This window comes from Branchiostoma lanceolatum, chromosome 6 (assembly GCF_035083965.1).
Source record: "Branchiostoma lanceolatum isolate klBraLanc5 chromosome 6, klBraLanc5.hap2, whole genome shotgun sequence".
Lineage (NCBI taxonomy): Eukaryota > Metazoa > Chordata > Leptocardii > Amphioxiformes > Branchiostomatidae > Branchiostoma > Branchiostoma lanceolatum.
This window is the reverse complement of record NC_089727.1, coordinates 14,704,625-14,718,436: the sequence shown is the minus strand read 5'-3', so window position 1 is coordinate 14,718,436 and position 13,812 is coordinate 14,704,625. Positions and strand designations below refer to the sequence as shown.

At 39.1% G+C, this 13,812-nt stretch overlaps 1 protein-coding gene across 5 annotated transcripts in view; it reads left to right on the top strand.

The window, feature by feature from the left end:
- The window catches only part of LOC136436764 (probable phospholipid-transporting ATPase IA), a 41,781-nt gene extending 28,204 nt beyond the window's left edge, over positions 1–13,577 (top strand). For all 5 annotated transcript variants that reach the window (XM_066431009.1, XM_066431011.1, XM_066431012.1 and 2 more), the window contains 20 exons: positions 226–278; positions 655–741; positions 971–1,018; positions 1,538–1,693; positions 2,152–2,241; positions 2,418–2,500; positions 2,847–2,955; positions 3,086–3,163; positions 3,375–3,485; positions 3,936–4,010; positions 4,252–4,374; positions 4,897–4,975; positions 5,801–5,862; positions 6,498–6,554; positions 7,113–7,220; positions 7,681–7,769; positions 8,101–8,202; positions 9,245–9,333; positions 10,427–10,470; positions 11,156–13,577. In XM_066431009.1, the coding sequence (XP_066287106.1) occupies positions 226–278; positions 655–741; positions 971–1,018; positions 1,538–1,693; positions 2,152–2,241; positions 2,418–2,500; positions 2,847–2,955; positions 3,086–3,163; positions 3,375–3,485; positions 3,936–4,010; positions 4,252–4,374; positions 4,897–4,975; positions 5,801–5,862; positions 6,498–6,554; positions 7,113–7,220; positions 7,681–7,769; positions 8,101–8,202; positions 9,245–9,333; positions 10,427–10,470; positions 11,156–11,209 (1,697 nt within the window). In that variant the 3' untranslated portion in view covers positions 11,210–13,577. The remainder of the gene's footprint in view (positions 1–225; positions 279–654; positions 742–970; positions 1,019–1,537; positions 1,694–2,151; positions 2,242–2,417; positions 2,501–2,846; positions 2,956–3,085; positions 3,164–3,374; positions 3,486–3,935; positions 4,011–4,251; positions 4,375–4,896; positions 4,976–5,800; positions 5,863–6,497; positions 6,555–7,112; positions 7,221–7,680; positions 7,770–8,100; positions 8,203–9,244; positions 9,334–10,426; positions 10,471–11,155) is intronic.
- Positions 13,578–13,812: the final 235 nt, after the last annotated feature.

Below are 13,812 nucleotides of genomic sequence, written 5' to 3'. Positions count from 1 at the left end.
ATCTGAAAACTGTGGTTGAGCATCCATGTAGTGCATTAGATAGATTCCACTTAAGGATCAGGAAGTAGTCCCACGGCCTGCCGGAAATCTTGTTCGAAGATGCCGGAAATGCCTTAAAGTTAAACTTACCATTTAGATAATGTATGCTCCATGTAAGATACATGCAAATCTGTACCTGAGCCAGTGATCTTTCTACAGACATAAAGTGTTCACCATTTATTGCAGGTCTGCGAACACTATGCCTGTCAGTGACCGAGATCTCAGAAGCGGACTACAATGTAAGCCCTTAACTCTTTCACCATTTCTGGTTTTATCGTCTCTCAAAACTTTACAGTCCTGAATGTACAGATGAGTTACTCACACGAAACTCAATATCAACCATATCGTTGCCATATCTGTCTTTGCCTATTTCAAACATGTTTACCTCTGTGAAAATGGAGGTACTGTTTTCAGTCTGTGTGTTTGTTTGTTTGTCTTGTTATGTTTTCGTAGTTGGCCTGGGTTCAAAGTTGTTCCCAGGTTGAGTGGGCCCGGTGCATGCTTGGAGGAACTTAATTTTGTTGTTGATGAAGGAACCCAAGGATGGCATGTGAGAGTGGAGCATGTAATGTGTGACATAGACATGATTGTGTTTTATATGTGTTTGTTCTCCAGGCCTGGAATCAGAAGTTCTACAAGGCCGCTACAGCCCTAGTGGACAGAGAGAGGAAAGTGGAGCAGACAGCTGAGCTCATTGAGAAGGTGTGTGGGATGGAGTAGGAAGGGTTGGGCATGGAGGGGTCATGAAAATATAAGAAAATGTCCCCACAAAGGTTTAAAAGTTACTTAAAGCTTGTGTATACATAAGAGTCAATAGAAAAGAAAAGAACAAATAAAATCATTTCCAAAATGTTTAATGTTTACTGAGAAAATTTGAATAGTTTTAGGATTTCATAAATTATTAATTGCTTGTATTTCTTGTTTTGCACAGAACTTGAACCTGCTAGGAGCTACTGCAATTGAAGACAAACTACAGGAGGTAGGTTTGGTTTCATCACTTAGTGTCTGCATTTCTGTTCAGATTGTTGTACTGTATTCCTTCCGTAAATGTTGTAAAATATTTCACCACATATGATACCAAGTTGGTAAGCAATGATATAACAACACAAGAAATGTACTCATTTCTGTAAGTCAAATAGACCACGAAAATAGAGTAGCATGTACATTTTGCATTTCACAGTCACAAATCTGTAACAAGATAGTACAATGTGTTTTCTACGGAAAAAACAAACAATATAAGGGCATGTTAGTTGAAAGTTTATTTGCAAGTTCTTGACCGAGGGCTAATTGCAACATGAAACAATGCATAGAAAACGGATGCAGACAACTTGGAAGTTAACGATGGTGACAAGTGGAACAAATGACTATTCTAAAAACTGCCACAAAATACAATCTGTGCTTTTTGGGTTTGACTTAGTAACACTGCTGTCTTGCTGTTTGGTACCGTCACAGTCTTTGATAATGGAATTATTTACACCAAGTTATACCTACCTTACAGGGAGTACCTGACAGCATCGCAGGCCTGAGAAAAGCTGAGATCAAAGTCTGGGTCCTGACTGGTGACAAACAGGAGACCGCCATCAACATCGGCTACTCCTGCAAACTACTCACCCCTGACATGTCCCTTCTTATTGTCAACGAGGACAATCTTGATGTATGTTAAAAGTTTAGCATTGTACTATAATCTTGATGTACGTTGCATTTTGAAATCAACATTTGTTGATCACTACAATGTATTCACCAGCATGTTCTCTGATACATACAATGTATTGGAATCATTTACATGTATGCTGCTTGTAAGAAACAATTTAAAAACAGCAAATGTTAATGCAAAAATATGATTTTACTTATCTCATATTCTTGTCAGTAGAGACATTGATGTTATCATTCTATCTTATGTCTCTAAATGTATTTTGTATCTGAGGGAGACAGGAAAACGATTATAGTGTTATGTAATCTTTTAGGGTGTAATAATACTTTAATTACACACAATGTATTTTGTTTCATAGTCATTTTACATGCATGCTGCTTGTCAGAAACAACTTAAAAACAGCAAATATTAAGTTTAAGTAAACATGTATTTTATGTCATTTTTTTTGCCAAACATTCCAGGCTACCAGAGAAGTCCTGAGAAAACACAGAGAGTCGTTTGGGAGCACCATTAGAAAGGAACAGAATGTTGGACTTATCATCGATGGGAAGGTAAGTCTGTCCATTTTTCTCTTATTCTCTAACATTCTGTAACCAGTATGTTCCAAAAACATGTACAAATGTAATGAAAACTAAATTGTCAAAAAGCACAGTTCATTTTGATAGACTGCAAAAGATTGTTGTGTATTTGCATTATTACCATAAAACCCCATTCTTTTTCCCATCAGACCCTGAAGTATGCCCTGTCCTACGATGTTGCCCATGACTTCATGGACATCGCTCTGTCCTGCAAGGTGGCCATCTGCTGCAGGTAAGGATACCAGCTGCCAGGTGTCCTCGCGTATCTGGTGTACATCACTGTTTACTGTGGGAAGGCATTAGAGCAAATTGTATGGCAACAACTAGAAGGGAGTGTTGAAGTGCTAACATTTTGCTGAGCAGCTCTTGAAAAACCTTTGAAGATTTTGTTAGCTCAGGTGCAAATTTGTGTTAACATGCATATTTATTGTTGCCATAGACAGTTGTAAATGTACGACAGTGTACATTATTGGTTTTGCTTCTTCAAAGAATTCTGTTTGAATCGCAAGAAGACATGATTAAATAGATACAACAAAAAAAGTCCTGTTAAATGTTGTTTGTTCAACTTGTTGTTTCAGAGTGTCGCCCCTCCAGAAGTCCGAGCTGGTGGACCTTGTGAAGAAAAAGGTGCAGGGTGCCATCACACTGGCTATCGGGGACGGGGCCAACGATGTTGGCATGATACAGGTACGTTTCTGCACGCTCAACTTGTGGCTTGTGTTTTATTACATTTGTAGGTACCATACATTGTTTGAAATATTGTGATGTGGTTGGTTGTCTGGTTGGTTGTCTGATTTAACTTTTGACCTCCCCCCAGGCAGCACATGTCGGAGTGGGGATCAGCGGGAAGGAGGGTCTTCAGGCTGCCAACGCTTCTGACTACTCCATAGCACAGGTGAGGACTTAGAGCAGTGTTTTACTGTATGTCATACATTTTGTAGTGTTGGCATCCTTTGGCTTCTGACAAATCTATGGTGCAAGATGCCTGTATTATTTCAAACAAAATTAAAAATCTTAAGTTCAGAACAGGACTGGAGTCACCATTCTCCAAAATGTTTTCCCAAGAGAAATTTCTTTTCATTGATTTTGCACCTTTTTTCCCCTAGTTTGCATATCTGAATCGCCTTCTGTTCGTCCATGGAGCCTGGAACTACATGCGCCTGTCCAAACTCATCATCTACTCCTTCTACAAGAACCTCTGCCTCTACTTCATCGAGGTCAGTTCTACATCATCATTATTATATCATGTAGTGGTCCATAGCTATCTCTATCTATATAGCTGGTATAACCACCCTTCAGCATAGCACACCAGCTTTGCAGGTACGCAGCGTGGAAGTAGCTGGTTATATTACACTAACTTAGTGGTCTATAGCTGCTGTTACACACAGGCCTGATTAGACATGCTACTGAAGAACAGATACAACACATTAGCCAGTGTTTGCTACTTTCTACAGTAAAGAGATATTAATGTAGTATCTATGGATTATATTTTCTCCTTTGCCTAACTAGTTGATACCAGATACCTAACTAGCTTGAGACTACTGGCCTCTCTACCACATGATTCTAACTGTTAGGTATATTGTTCTTTCCCAAATTTGTAGTGTTGAAGTCTTACAAGTAAAGAACCTGAATGCTAAGTTTTGTTTTTTGTTTGTTTTCCTCCCCAGTTCTGGTTTGCATGGGTGAACGGGTTCTCAGGACAGATCCTGTTTGACAGGTGGACCATTGCTCTGTACAACGTGGTGAGTATTCTCAACCTCTTGTGCATCTGTTGTGTTTGTCGTGTAAAATATTTCAAGATCTCCATGTAAGCATTCACAGATGTGATTCCTTTTAGACATCCTTTCTGTATATTGTTGTCAAAAGGAGATAAATAGGTCATAATCATAATTCTTTGACATAGTTATTGTTTAACAAATAATGTACCTCTGTGTAACTGTGAGGTAGCTGCCTGCCTGATATTGGTGTGGTTCTTATTTCCAGTCCTTCACTGCCCTCCCTCCCTTCTCCCTGGGACTGTTTGAGCGGACCTGTAAGGCCAACAACATGTTACGCTTCCCACTACTCTATAAACCATCTCAGGACGGAGACTACTTCAATGCCAAGGTAAGGTCACAGTTACTTTCTTGTTCTTTGTTAACTGCTTTGTTTGATGTTCGTTAGTAGATACTTCAAGCAAAATGAGATATGTCATATCCTTACAATAATCTTTTTTTATTACTCCTTCTTTTTTGTGCTTAAAGCTTTTATGGAACTAAAAACACATTCTGATTGTGTTCCTAAAGTGATACACAATATAACTCAATTAACATACACGCTAAATATACGGCCTTCTCCTGTTATAGAACATTGCACCATCATGTTTTTTAAGTAATCCAATAATGACTGCCAATGGTGTCACAGTGAACATGGCAACTGGTTCAGAAACTAGCACTGCGGCCCGATTTTGACTTGGAGCTTTGTGTGAGGAGCTTTTGACGGAGATTTCCTACTAGAAAAGGCTACTTGAGTTGCCTAGGGTTCTCCTTGCACAGTCCTGAGTGGACTCCAAGTCTAATCAAAAATGTATGTCTAAACCCAGCCTGTGTACTTCTGTAAAAACTAAACTGTGTTCTGTTTCGTTTCTAGGTGTTCTGGCAGGCCATGGGTAACGCCATCTTCCACTCCTTCCTCCTGTACTGGTTCCCTGTCTGGGCCATGCAGCAAGGTTAGTCTCCAATGTCTACATGTCTTCATTATTGTGTCAATGTCCTGGTATACTAAGTTCATGTTTTACAAGCTTCTGTTTAATGACAACAGTATTGACAACTTTACTACTGGTAAATATAGACTTTTACATGAAATTAACAACATTGTCATTTGATAAACCTATGAAATATGCAGGCTTGGGCTTATTATATCGTGTAGGTATCCAATATTTGTTTTATCACAAACTCACAAAACAAACCTGCCATATATGCGCTCTTCCAACAAACATATCTGGTAATACCAGTGTACACTGTTAGTGTTGTGGCATTGTAGCTTTTCATGTGTTGGCAAAATATTATACATTTGTATGCCCTCAAATATTATTCACATAGCATATTTCGTGCAAGTTCTGTACAATTTGAATACAAAATCAATAGAATGCTGGAACCAAAGGTAATCCCACAACTATGTATCCAACCATCCAGCATGTGGATAAACTGTACTTCAGAATCTGTTCCTATCCAGCTTCACTGAGAATAGGTGTAGCCCAGGTTCGATTGCTTAAGTCTTATTAAACTGTGACCAGAACTTACTTCTGACTGGTAACACATTTGTCATAATTAAACCTTGCAGTATGCATCAATAGTTACTATCATTGAGAAGGAATGTATAAATTACATCTTTTATTGATGAATCAGTTCCAACATGGGCAATTAAAGACTTTAGGAGGGAAAATCCATGGCCCGAAGACAGTTAATTGCTAATTAGGGTGACCTTGGCACGAATACGTCCTGAAGTCCACTGGTTTTGTATTGATTCTTTTGTTTGTGTGTGTTTTACGCAGATGTGGGCATCAGTGATGGGAAGGCTGGAGACCTGCTGGTTGTGGGGAACATGGTCTACACTGTGAGTGTCGTGTTCTTAGGAACATGCCAAATGGTTGAAGGGGCAAATTTTGAAATTGAGTTTTGTGCATTATTATTCTATGGGGAAGCCATTCTTTAGAAGGGAAGCTTTATTGGCACAACAGTGTACAGAGTTTACAAAACAAAGTACAGTGTTTCATACTTTTGGTACTACAAGCTGCAAAATAGAAATATGAATAGACAAGAACATATGGTTGGTAAATGTGGGTTTTACTCTTCTACAAGAACATCTTTTACTGATTCAGTCTCTTCTTAGGATGTTGGGTTGACAGTTTTTCCTGTATCCCAAGTATCCTAAGGACCCTAGTTTTGAAAACAGTTCACAACGTGGCAAAGTCAAAAACAATATCTCAGACCTAACTTTTATGCAGAAGTTCTGACTGTTTTGTTGCAGGTGAATGGTATTCTCATGACTGTTGGTGTGTCTAATATGACATCTAGCTTTCTTCAAACGTTCCCGTAATTCAGCAAACCCCCGTACAATTTGATGCGGTTGTTTTGATTAGGATATTGCATGCACAGAGGTGATGCATGTAACAGTTTTTATGGCAGAGATATAACCCTTGCCCTGCAGTTCAGTTTGCACATATCACTAATGTGCGTGTTCTGTTTCAGTACGTGGTCGTAACTGTTTGCCTGAAAGCCGCTCTAATGTCGGACTCTTGGACAAGGGTACGCAATCTGTGATCTTATCTCATTACCATTTTGCTCAGCTATCTAAAGTAGAAGATTGAAATGCAATGAAGTTTCACATGATATTTTTTATTGAATAGACAGATTGAATTGCATTAAGAAATGTCCTCATAAAATTAATATGGGGAATGTTGGTATCATGGCCTTCCGATATACCTGATTCTTTAGACTTTAGGACCAAGGTAAATTAGAATATATAATTTCTTAGAATTGTCATAATGTCATTATATGAAAGCTGATATTTCTATACAGATTATATATAGTCAGAGGAAAAGATAACTGCTGTAAACTGTGGCCATAGATCTAGGTCTTGCATGGACATGGTTACCATATCAGCAGGACCTACTCTCTAAACAGAGGAATGGATCCGGCTGGTTTTTGACGTGTTTTTAGGCGTTTTTGTGGGGCTTTCTATTTTGTCATGTAAAGTAGAAAGCCCAACAAAAACGCCTAAAAACACGTCAAAAACGAGCCGGACCTATTCCTCTGCTTGGAAAGTAATCAGCAGGTTGATGTCGTATGTGTCCATCCCTGCAGCTGAGTCACATCTCCATCTGGGGCAGCATCATCGCCTGGTTCCTCTGCTTCATGATCTACTCCAACTTCTGGCCAGTCATTCCCCTGGGACCCGACATGTTAGGACAGGTGGGTTATCCAAGGGGTTTGACTATTTACCGAAATACACAGGAATACACATAAAGAAGGGTAAAATCAACCAAAATACAGTGTGTTTATCTTAAGATGTAAGGTCATCTGCACTTGGAGAACACAACCCTCCACCATCATTTGATGGTTTTCCCATGTCTTGATGTCCACTTGTCATCGGAAGGGATGTGCATGCATGAATTTCTTTTTTAAACTGCAGTTTCAAATGAATTTGAATGTGCCCCTGGAGATACCTTGAATACAGCATGCAAATTGTTAATAATTCCAGGATCTTGATCCAGATACAAATGTATTTCCCTAAGATTGTTGAACCATTAGTCTAGCCAAAGGTCTCATAGAGAGTTTCATTTCCAATAGACAAAAGACTGGGACAGCCGTCCTTTATGTTAAATTTATCAAATAGGTGTAAAATGCTGATTACTGCCCCCTTCCACCCCAGGAACGTTATGTGTTGGGCAGCGGAGTGTTCTGGATGGGACTCTTCCTCATCCCAACCACATGTCTCATCAGAGATGTCGCTTGGAAAGCGTAAGTTTTTTTCCTGGACATGCTATGATCTTGTGTGGAAAGCGTAAGTTTTTTTCCTGGACATGTTTTGCCTTGTTTCTATCAGCATTTTTCTTTGTGAGATCTTATTAAAAGAAATTTGTATAAATTGTCGTGTGTTAAGTGTATTTGTATGTATATTTCGTTGCTATGGGTCAATGTACCTGAACCAAAGAAATATGATATGCTTGTGATGTAAGTGGACTTGCGAGGTCTACCTTCTGTTAACATTACTGTAGCAGTCCAAAAGCACTTCTCAAGATATCAGACGATTCATTGGCAAGTGAAATTTGACCACTGATTTCTCCCTCAGCCTTGAACGGACCTGCTTCAAGACGCTGCTGATGAAGGTGCAAGAGTTGGAGAAGGCCCGTCTCGACCCCGAGTCTGTCATCCTTGAAGCTCAGAAGAAAACGTAAGTTCTGATGTGTAGATACCAACTAGTGTCAATTATTCGATTTGTAACTTGAGTTGTAACAGTGTGGTTCAAGCCCCACTAACTGACCAGTATAACTGTTCTGGACCTTTTAGCCTAGTGGTAAGTGCGTTGGGTTTGTGAGCTAGTGGCCTGGGTTCGATTCCCAGGAGCCAAGAGACTGTACTAGTTGCCTCATGAGTTTCAGAGTGTTAATTTCTGATCGCTGTTAGAATGTTGACGACAATTTGGTGTGTCATACAATGACTGGAGTGACCAAAAAAAATGTATTTTACACACTGCTATCATGGTGCCCACATACATGTATGTGTGCATATGTAAGGTGTATTGTACATGGAACATAATCAAGAATGTTTAACATGTTTCCCATTGCCCTTGTATCACTGTGGCCATTCATCCAACATCTATTCTAGAAAATGTGGACCATGACAATTTTCATGGTTGAAGACGTAAATGTTTTTTTAATGTGTAAATCAATCATTCCGTCAACCAATAAATTAACTGGTCATTCAACCAGTTAGTTGCTTGTCTAGTAGCCATACCAGTACTTAAATTGAAGATTAATTGTCCCAAACAAGGCATGCATACAAATGGTTTTGGTGTTTTCAGAACAGCTTCACAATTTCTGTACAAGATGCAATGATTAATGATGTATATTGTTTCCTGATTTGAATCGCGATAAGCTGAATGTTTGACGGATATTCCTATAGCTCAACTGCTGGCAGCCTCATAGTTGAGCTCCTGGTTCCAATTAGTTGGTAACTGGGAGACCCTGGTTCAATCCTAGGTAGTGCAACTCGTTTGCGACTGCACCAGTCTTTTGGAAGTGTTGTATAATGGGCGTCCCATGTTCAAGGAGGTGTTTCAAGTATGTTAAAGAGGAAGGGCTAGCAACCCCTCTCTTGAAAATATACCCTGCTACTGAAACAGCAAGGAAACGTGCTGCCCTATGTGCCACTATGCACTACAAGGGTCTGAACGAACAAATAAAGTTGAGCGTTCTGCATCTTTCTGTCTGCAGGGCACAGCTGATTGGGGAGCGGGACGGCCTGCTGGAACACGCGCCACCTGCAGCAGGCGCACGACCGGGTGAACCAGGCACAGAACAACGTGAGGGACTAAAACGATATTCCTGACAGGCTTTGTGTTGTTGTTTTACAAACTGGGTCGTTTTTCTACCATTCCACATTATGTAGGGGGAGGGCCATGGAAATTTTTTGGAGGTGGGGGGAGGGCCATGGGAAATTATTTGGACCAGACTTCCAGCACACCACCCCTCCCCCTAGCCCTGTAAATATTGTACAGTCCCTAAGGGTTCTCAAACTTCCCTCTCAAGTAAACCAGTTTCTGTCTGAATACACCCACCTCTGGGATGTCCCTGTGGCTCAACTTACTCTCCAAGCAGAGGAGGGGTTTCGGCTGGTTTTTGACGGGTTTCTAGGCGTTTTTGTCGGGCTTTCTACTTTGTCATTTTTTTGTTGTCCAGCCAACCTGGACAAAAAAAAATGACAAAGTAGAAATCCAGACAAAAACGCCTAGAAACACGTCAAAAACCAGCCGAAACCCCTCCTCTGCTTGGAGAGTACCTCAACTGGTAGCAGTCTCACAGTTGAGCTCCTAGTTCCAGTAATTTGAGAGACCCCAGTTCAATCCTGGATAGGGCATCTCAGTTGGGGCTGCACTAGTCTTTCAGAAGGGACAAATTCAGAGGTGCCTGGAGCAGGTAAAAGGTACTAGCAACCCCTCCCTGTGAAAATGTACCCTGCTACTGATGAAACCACAAGGAAACTTGCTGCCCTATGTGCCACTAGGCATTACAAGGGTCTGAACGAAGGAACAAACCACCCACCTCTGGCTTTAGTACACTCTGTAGGCCATAACTCATAGACCACAGAGTGGAAAGAACCTGGAATAGATTGATGTATGCAGTTGTGATAATTAGATGTGAAACTAGGATAAGTAAACTATAGTTGGAGGTGCACAGCAGTTATACATTTGCAATGTGTCTCATGTACTTGCTTAAGATAGCATCACAAGTGAACACTTGTTAACAATTTTGAATTATTGTGTGGGCGCTATGTAACAGTATAACCTGTGATCTGAGTGTGGCCATGTATTTCGCACTGCAGGACAAACTGCATGACATTATGTACATTTCTGACCTTTGTGACACCATACTGAACATGTTTCTGTTTCTTTACAGATGGCTATGCCTTCTCACAAGAAGAGCATGGAATTGTGCCTCAGGTAAGAAACTTAAAACACCTTTGATTTTGTTTGTGTGAGGCAGCAATGTCAGACTTCTGAGAAAAATATATCTTCAGGGAAACTGTAATTTGATCTCATAGTGCTGTCTGTCGTTCACAGTATACAACTGCTCAGTATCTTTTCCTGCATACCTTCCTTAGATTTCCTCACATGCTAACATACAGTCCTCTAGAGATTTTATACGACATGTGTGATTTATCATGGATGATTTACCAGATTGCACACAATGCATGCCTGACAGGAAAGAGTCTTCGAGTAATCTGTGTTTCAATGCAATAGAGATAATGTTGCCTGATTCATTGTTATTAAAGTAATATGTTATCTTTTCATGTAATATTATGTGAGAAGTGGATGCTATAAACATGATCCTCACAGTGTCAATTTATCACTTTCCAAAGAGATGACTATGATTTCAAACAATACTTTCATGTATTGCTTATGTGCTTTGATAGCAAGCAACATTGACTGGAGGCCAATTTCATATGTACGCTGTATCACACTCCTCAGGAATATTGCATCAAAACAGACGAAGAACAACCAAAAACAGAACATTTTTCCCTTGCTGTTTTTTGTGTGCACCCTTCGTAGTCCAACATTATCACAAACTGTTGTTTTGTAACACTTCTTTTTGACACACAATAACATCATGTCATCTTATTTGCAGTCTGAGCTTGTGCGAGCTTATGACTCCACGAAGACCAAACCAGAGGGACTATAGTGCAACAAAAATCCTAGGAAAAATGAGAGGAAAAAAATATTATATTCTACCACTAGGTCAGGCGGAGCTTACAAAGTAGCTATATTGTAGTGGAGTGTAGTTTAGTAGTGGTTATAACTTATTGAATGTTGTGGAGCTGTTGTATGTATATATTTGAGGTAGTTACTGTCAAACTGTGTACTTACACTCTATTCAAAATGACGCACATTGGCTAAACCCTTCTTAATGTAGTGTTAGATCTACACAATGTAGGTGATTATGTGTACCAGTATTGATTTGAAACTCTAGAAGACCTGTGAAATGTTGTTGGAAGCGAGATGAACCTGACATCATGCTTGTTGGAAAATATAGATCTTTCTCAGATGTGCTGTAGAATGCTGTAATGCTCAATGTCATGCACGGTGGACAGTCAACTAAAGCATGAGGATGCACTTTTCAGAATATTCAAGGAGGTTCAATAGATATCTGAAGATAGAAAAGTCTGAACGTACAAAATGTAGAACGCCCAATGGAAGAAGTTACTAGCTTAGTAGCAGATATCAATGCTGTATTACTAGTCATACTATAAGTTGTAGTTTACATTATAAGACCTTTTGCTGCAAAGCTTTATACAAATATTTGGGACTTGGCATTGGCAGTAATCCTGCTCTATCCTATATATGTAAATTATGTGCAATACATTGTAAGGAACAAGTGGTAGGTGTGTAGTTGCGATGTTGTAGCAAAGTGGTAGGAACAGTATAGGTATGCAAAGTATGAACAGAATAGTGGAAGTCAGGCTTGGCCTTTTCTTTACACCTCGTAGCAGACCACTAGCACTGAAGAAGTCATTTATGGGATGTTTTTTTATCATCATATTCTTTTTGATGTTGCTGCATTTGAGAAATGACATGACATGAGGGGGCAGTATTTTGGTGTTTTGTATAATATTGGCAATAGTTTTGTAATATATTGTGGCTGCTGGGTTGTGTGTTTGTACATTATATACTTTTGTCCCAGATTCAATTTATGTATAAAGGCTGCTCCGCACTGTATGTGTTAAGTCTAAGTGTATGCACGATCTTATGTGATATATATTATTGGGCTATATTATGTGATATATCATTGGGTTTATTGATTTTATGTATTGTGCTCAGGTTTCTGTGGAAGTCAAATTTACGAGGTATTGTTCAATGCGAATGCAGTGATACAAAACAGCATCACAAAGACATGAAAAATATTATACTATCTATCAAAGAAGTTATGAGGAAAATGTAAAGGAGGTCAAAGATATTATGCTACATCAGTTTTTGTAATCATATTCTCAGCATACATGGCGAGAGAAGACAAAATTGTTCTGTGTCTTTTAAGTTAAGACTAAACCATACAAGATGAAAGGGATTGGTAGGTTGAAGTAGTGGGGAATAAAGGTTGAAAAGTGAGATATAAGAAAATGAATTCATTATGCTAGGCTAGGCTCTTGTGGTAGATCCTATGGTCAATGCCAGTTTTCCATTTATGTATTTTTGATTGAATGTATGGAATCCCTCCGATAGTCATGTCACAACATCAAAAAAATGAAAGAATGCTTTTTACATGTGTACACATCAGGATGTTAAACAGCTAAGGGGGAAAAGGGCGTAAAGTAACTTCATCACTTGAATAGTTTCCTCCCTGTATAAGAAATGGTGCTATTCAGCTGGTGTGCACAGCCATACCTTTCAATATACCGTATTTGCCCTGTAGCATTTTAGTGTACAAGTAGTGAATGACAAAGAAGACTTTGAAACATTGTTCCCTGAAAATATGGTTAAAGTCACAGCATGAGACAATCTCTGTCCACCGAACTTAATCCACCGAACTTACAAGAATCCTTACAAACAGGCAACAAAGTTGCTTTGTTTCAAGAGCTGTATAGGGAAAAACAAACGGTTTTTGCTACCTGTAGAAAAAAATTGGACAAACCTATAGTCACAATAAAAAAAAATTATGAAATCAGGAACATTATGTCTCGTTCAACTAAAGAAATAGTGACATATACCCGAGATTAAACACTGATTATGAAGGCATTTATACAGGTCAGTTTTGTCTGACATCCCTGTTAGAATGAGTCCAGTCCTAGCCTGATTGTGTAATGCTGATATTAAGATGAAGGCAAAAGTAGATCTTCATTGGAATACTACTGGTACTGCTTTATACTTGTTATCATTTGGTATGTGTAAGACTTGATATGAAGAACTAGTGAAAGCTGAAGGCAACTATTATCAAGGGATGAATGTTGAATAATTGGAATTACATGATTTTGCAGCTTTTGAAGTTCAAGTTCACTGCATTACTGTCATAAACTTCATAACTGCAGTATGTTCCAAATAAAGCTATCATTGTATTATCATAGAATAAGTCTCATGATTCCAGTGTTTTTGTATAAGCAAGTGATGAAATGACTGATCTATCCCCTATTACATGTATTAACTGAAATCCTTTTTTTTGTGTGATGTTTGCTCTTTTGGTTTTCTCCTTTCGGTGACTCGGGAACCATGTCTTACATGATTGTGCTCCTCCTATTTTCAGGCTGGATGATATTTTATGATATCATTTGATAAGAGAAATTTGAAGCCCCAATA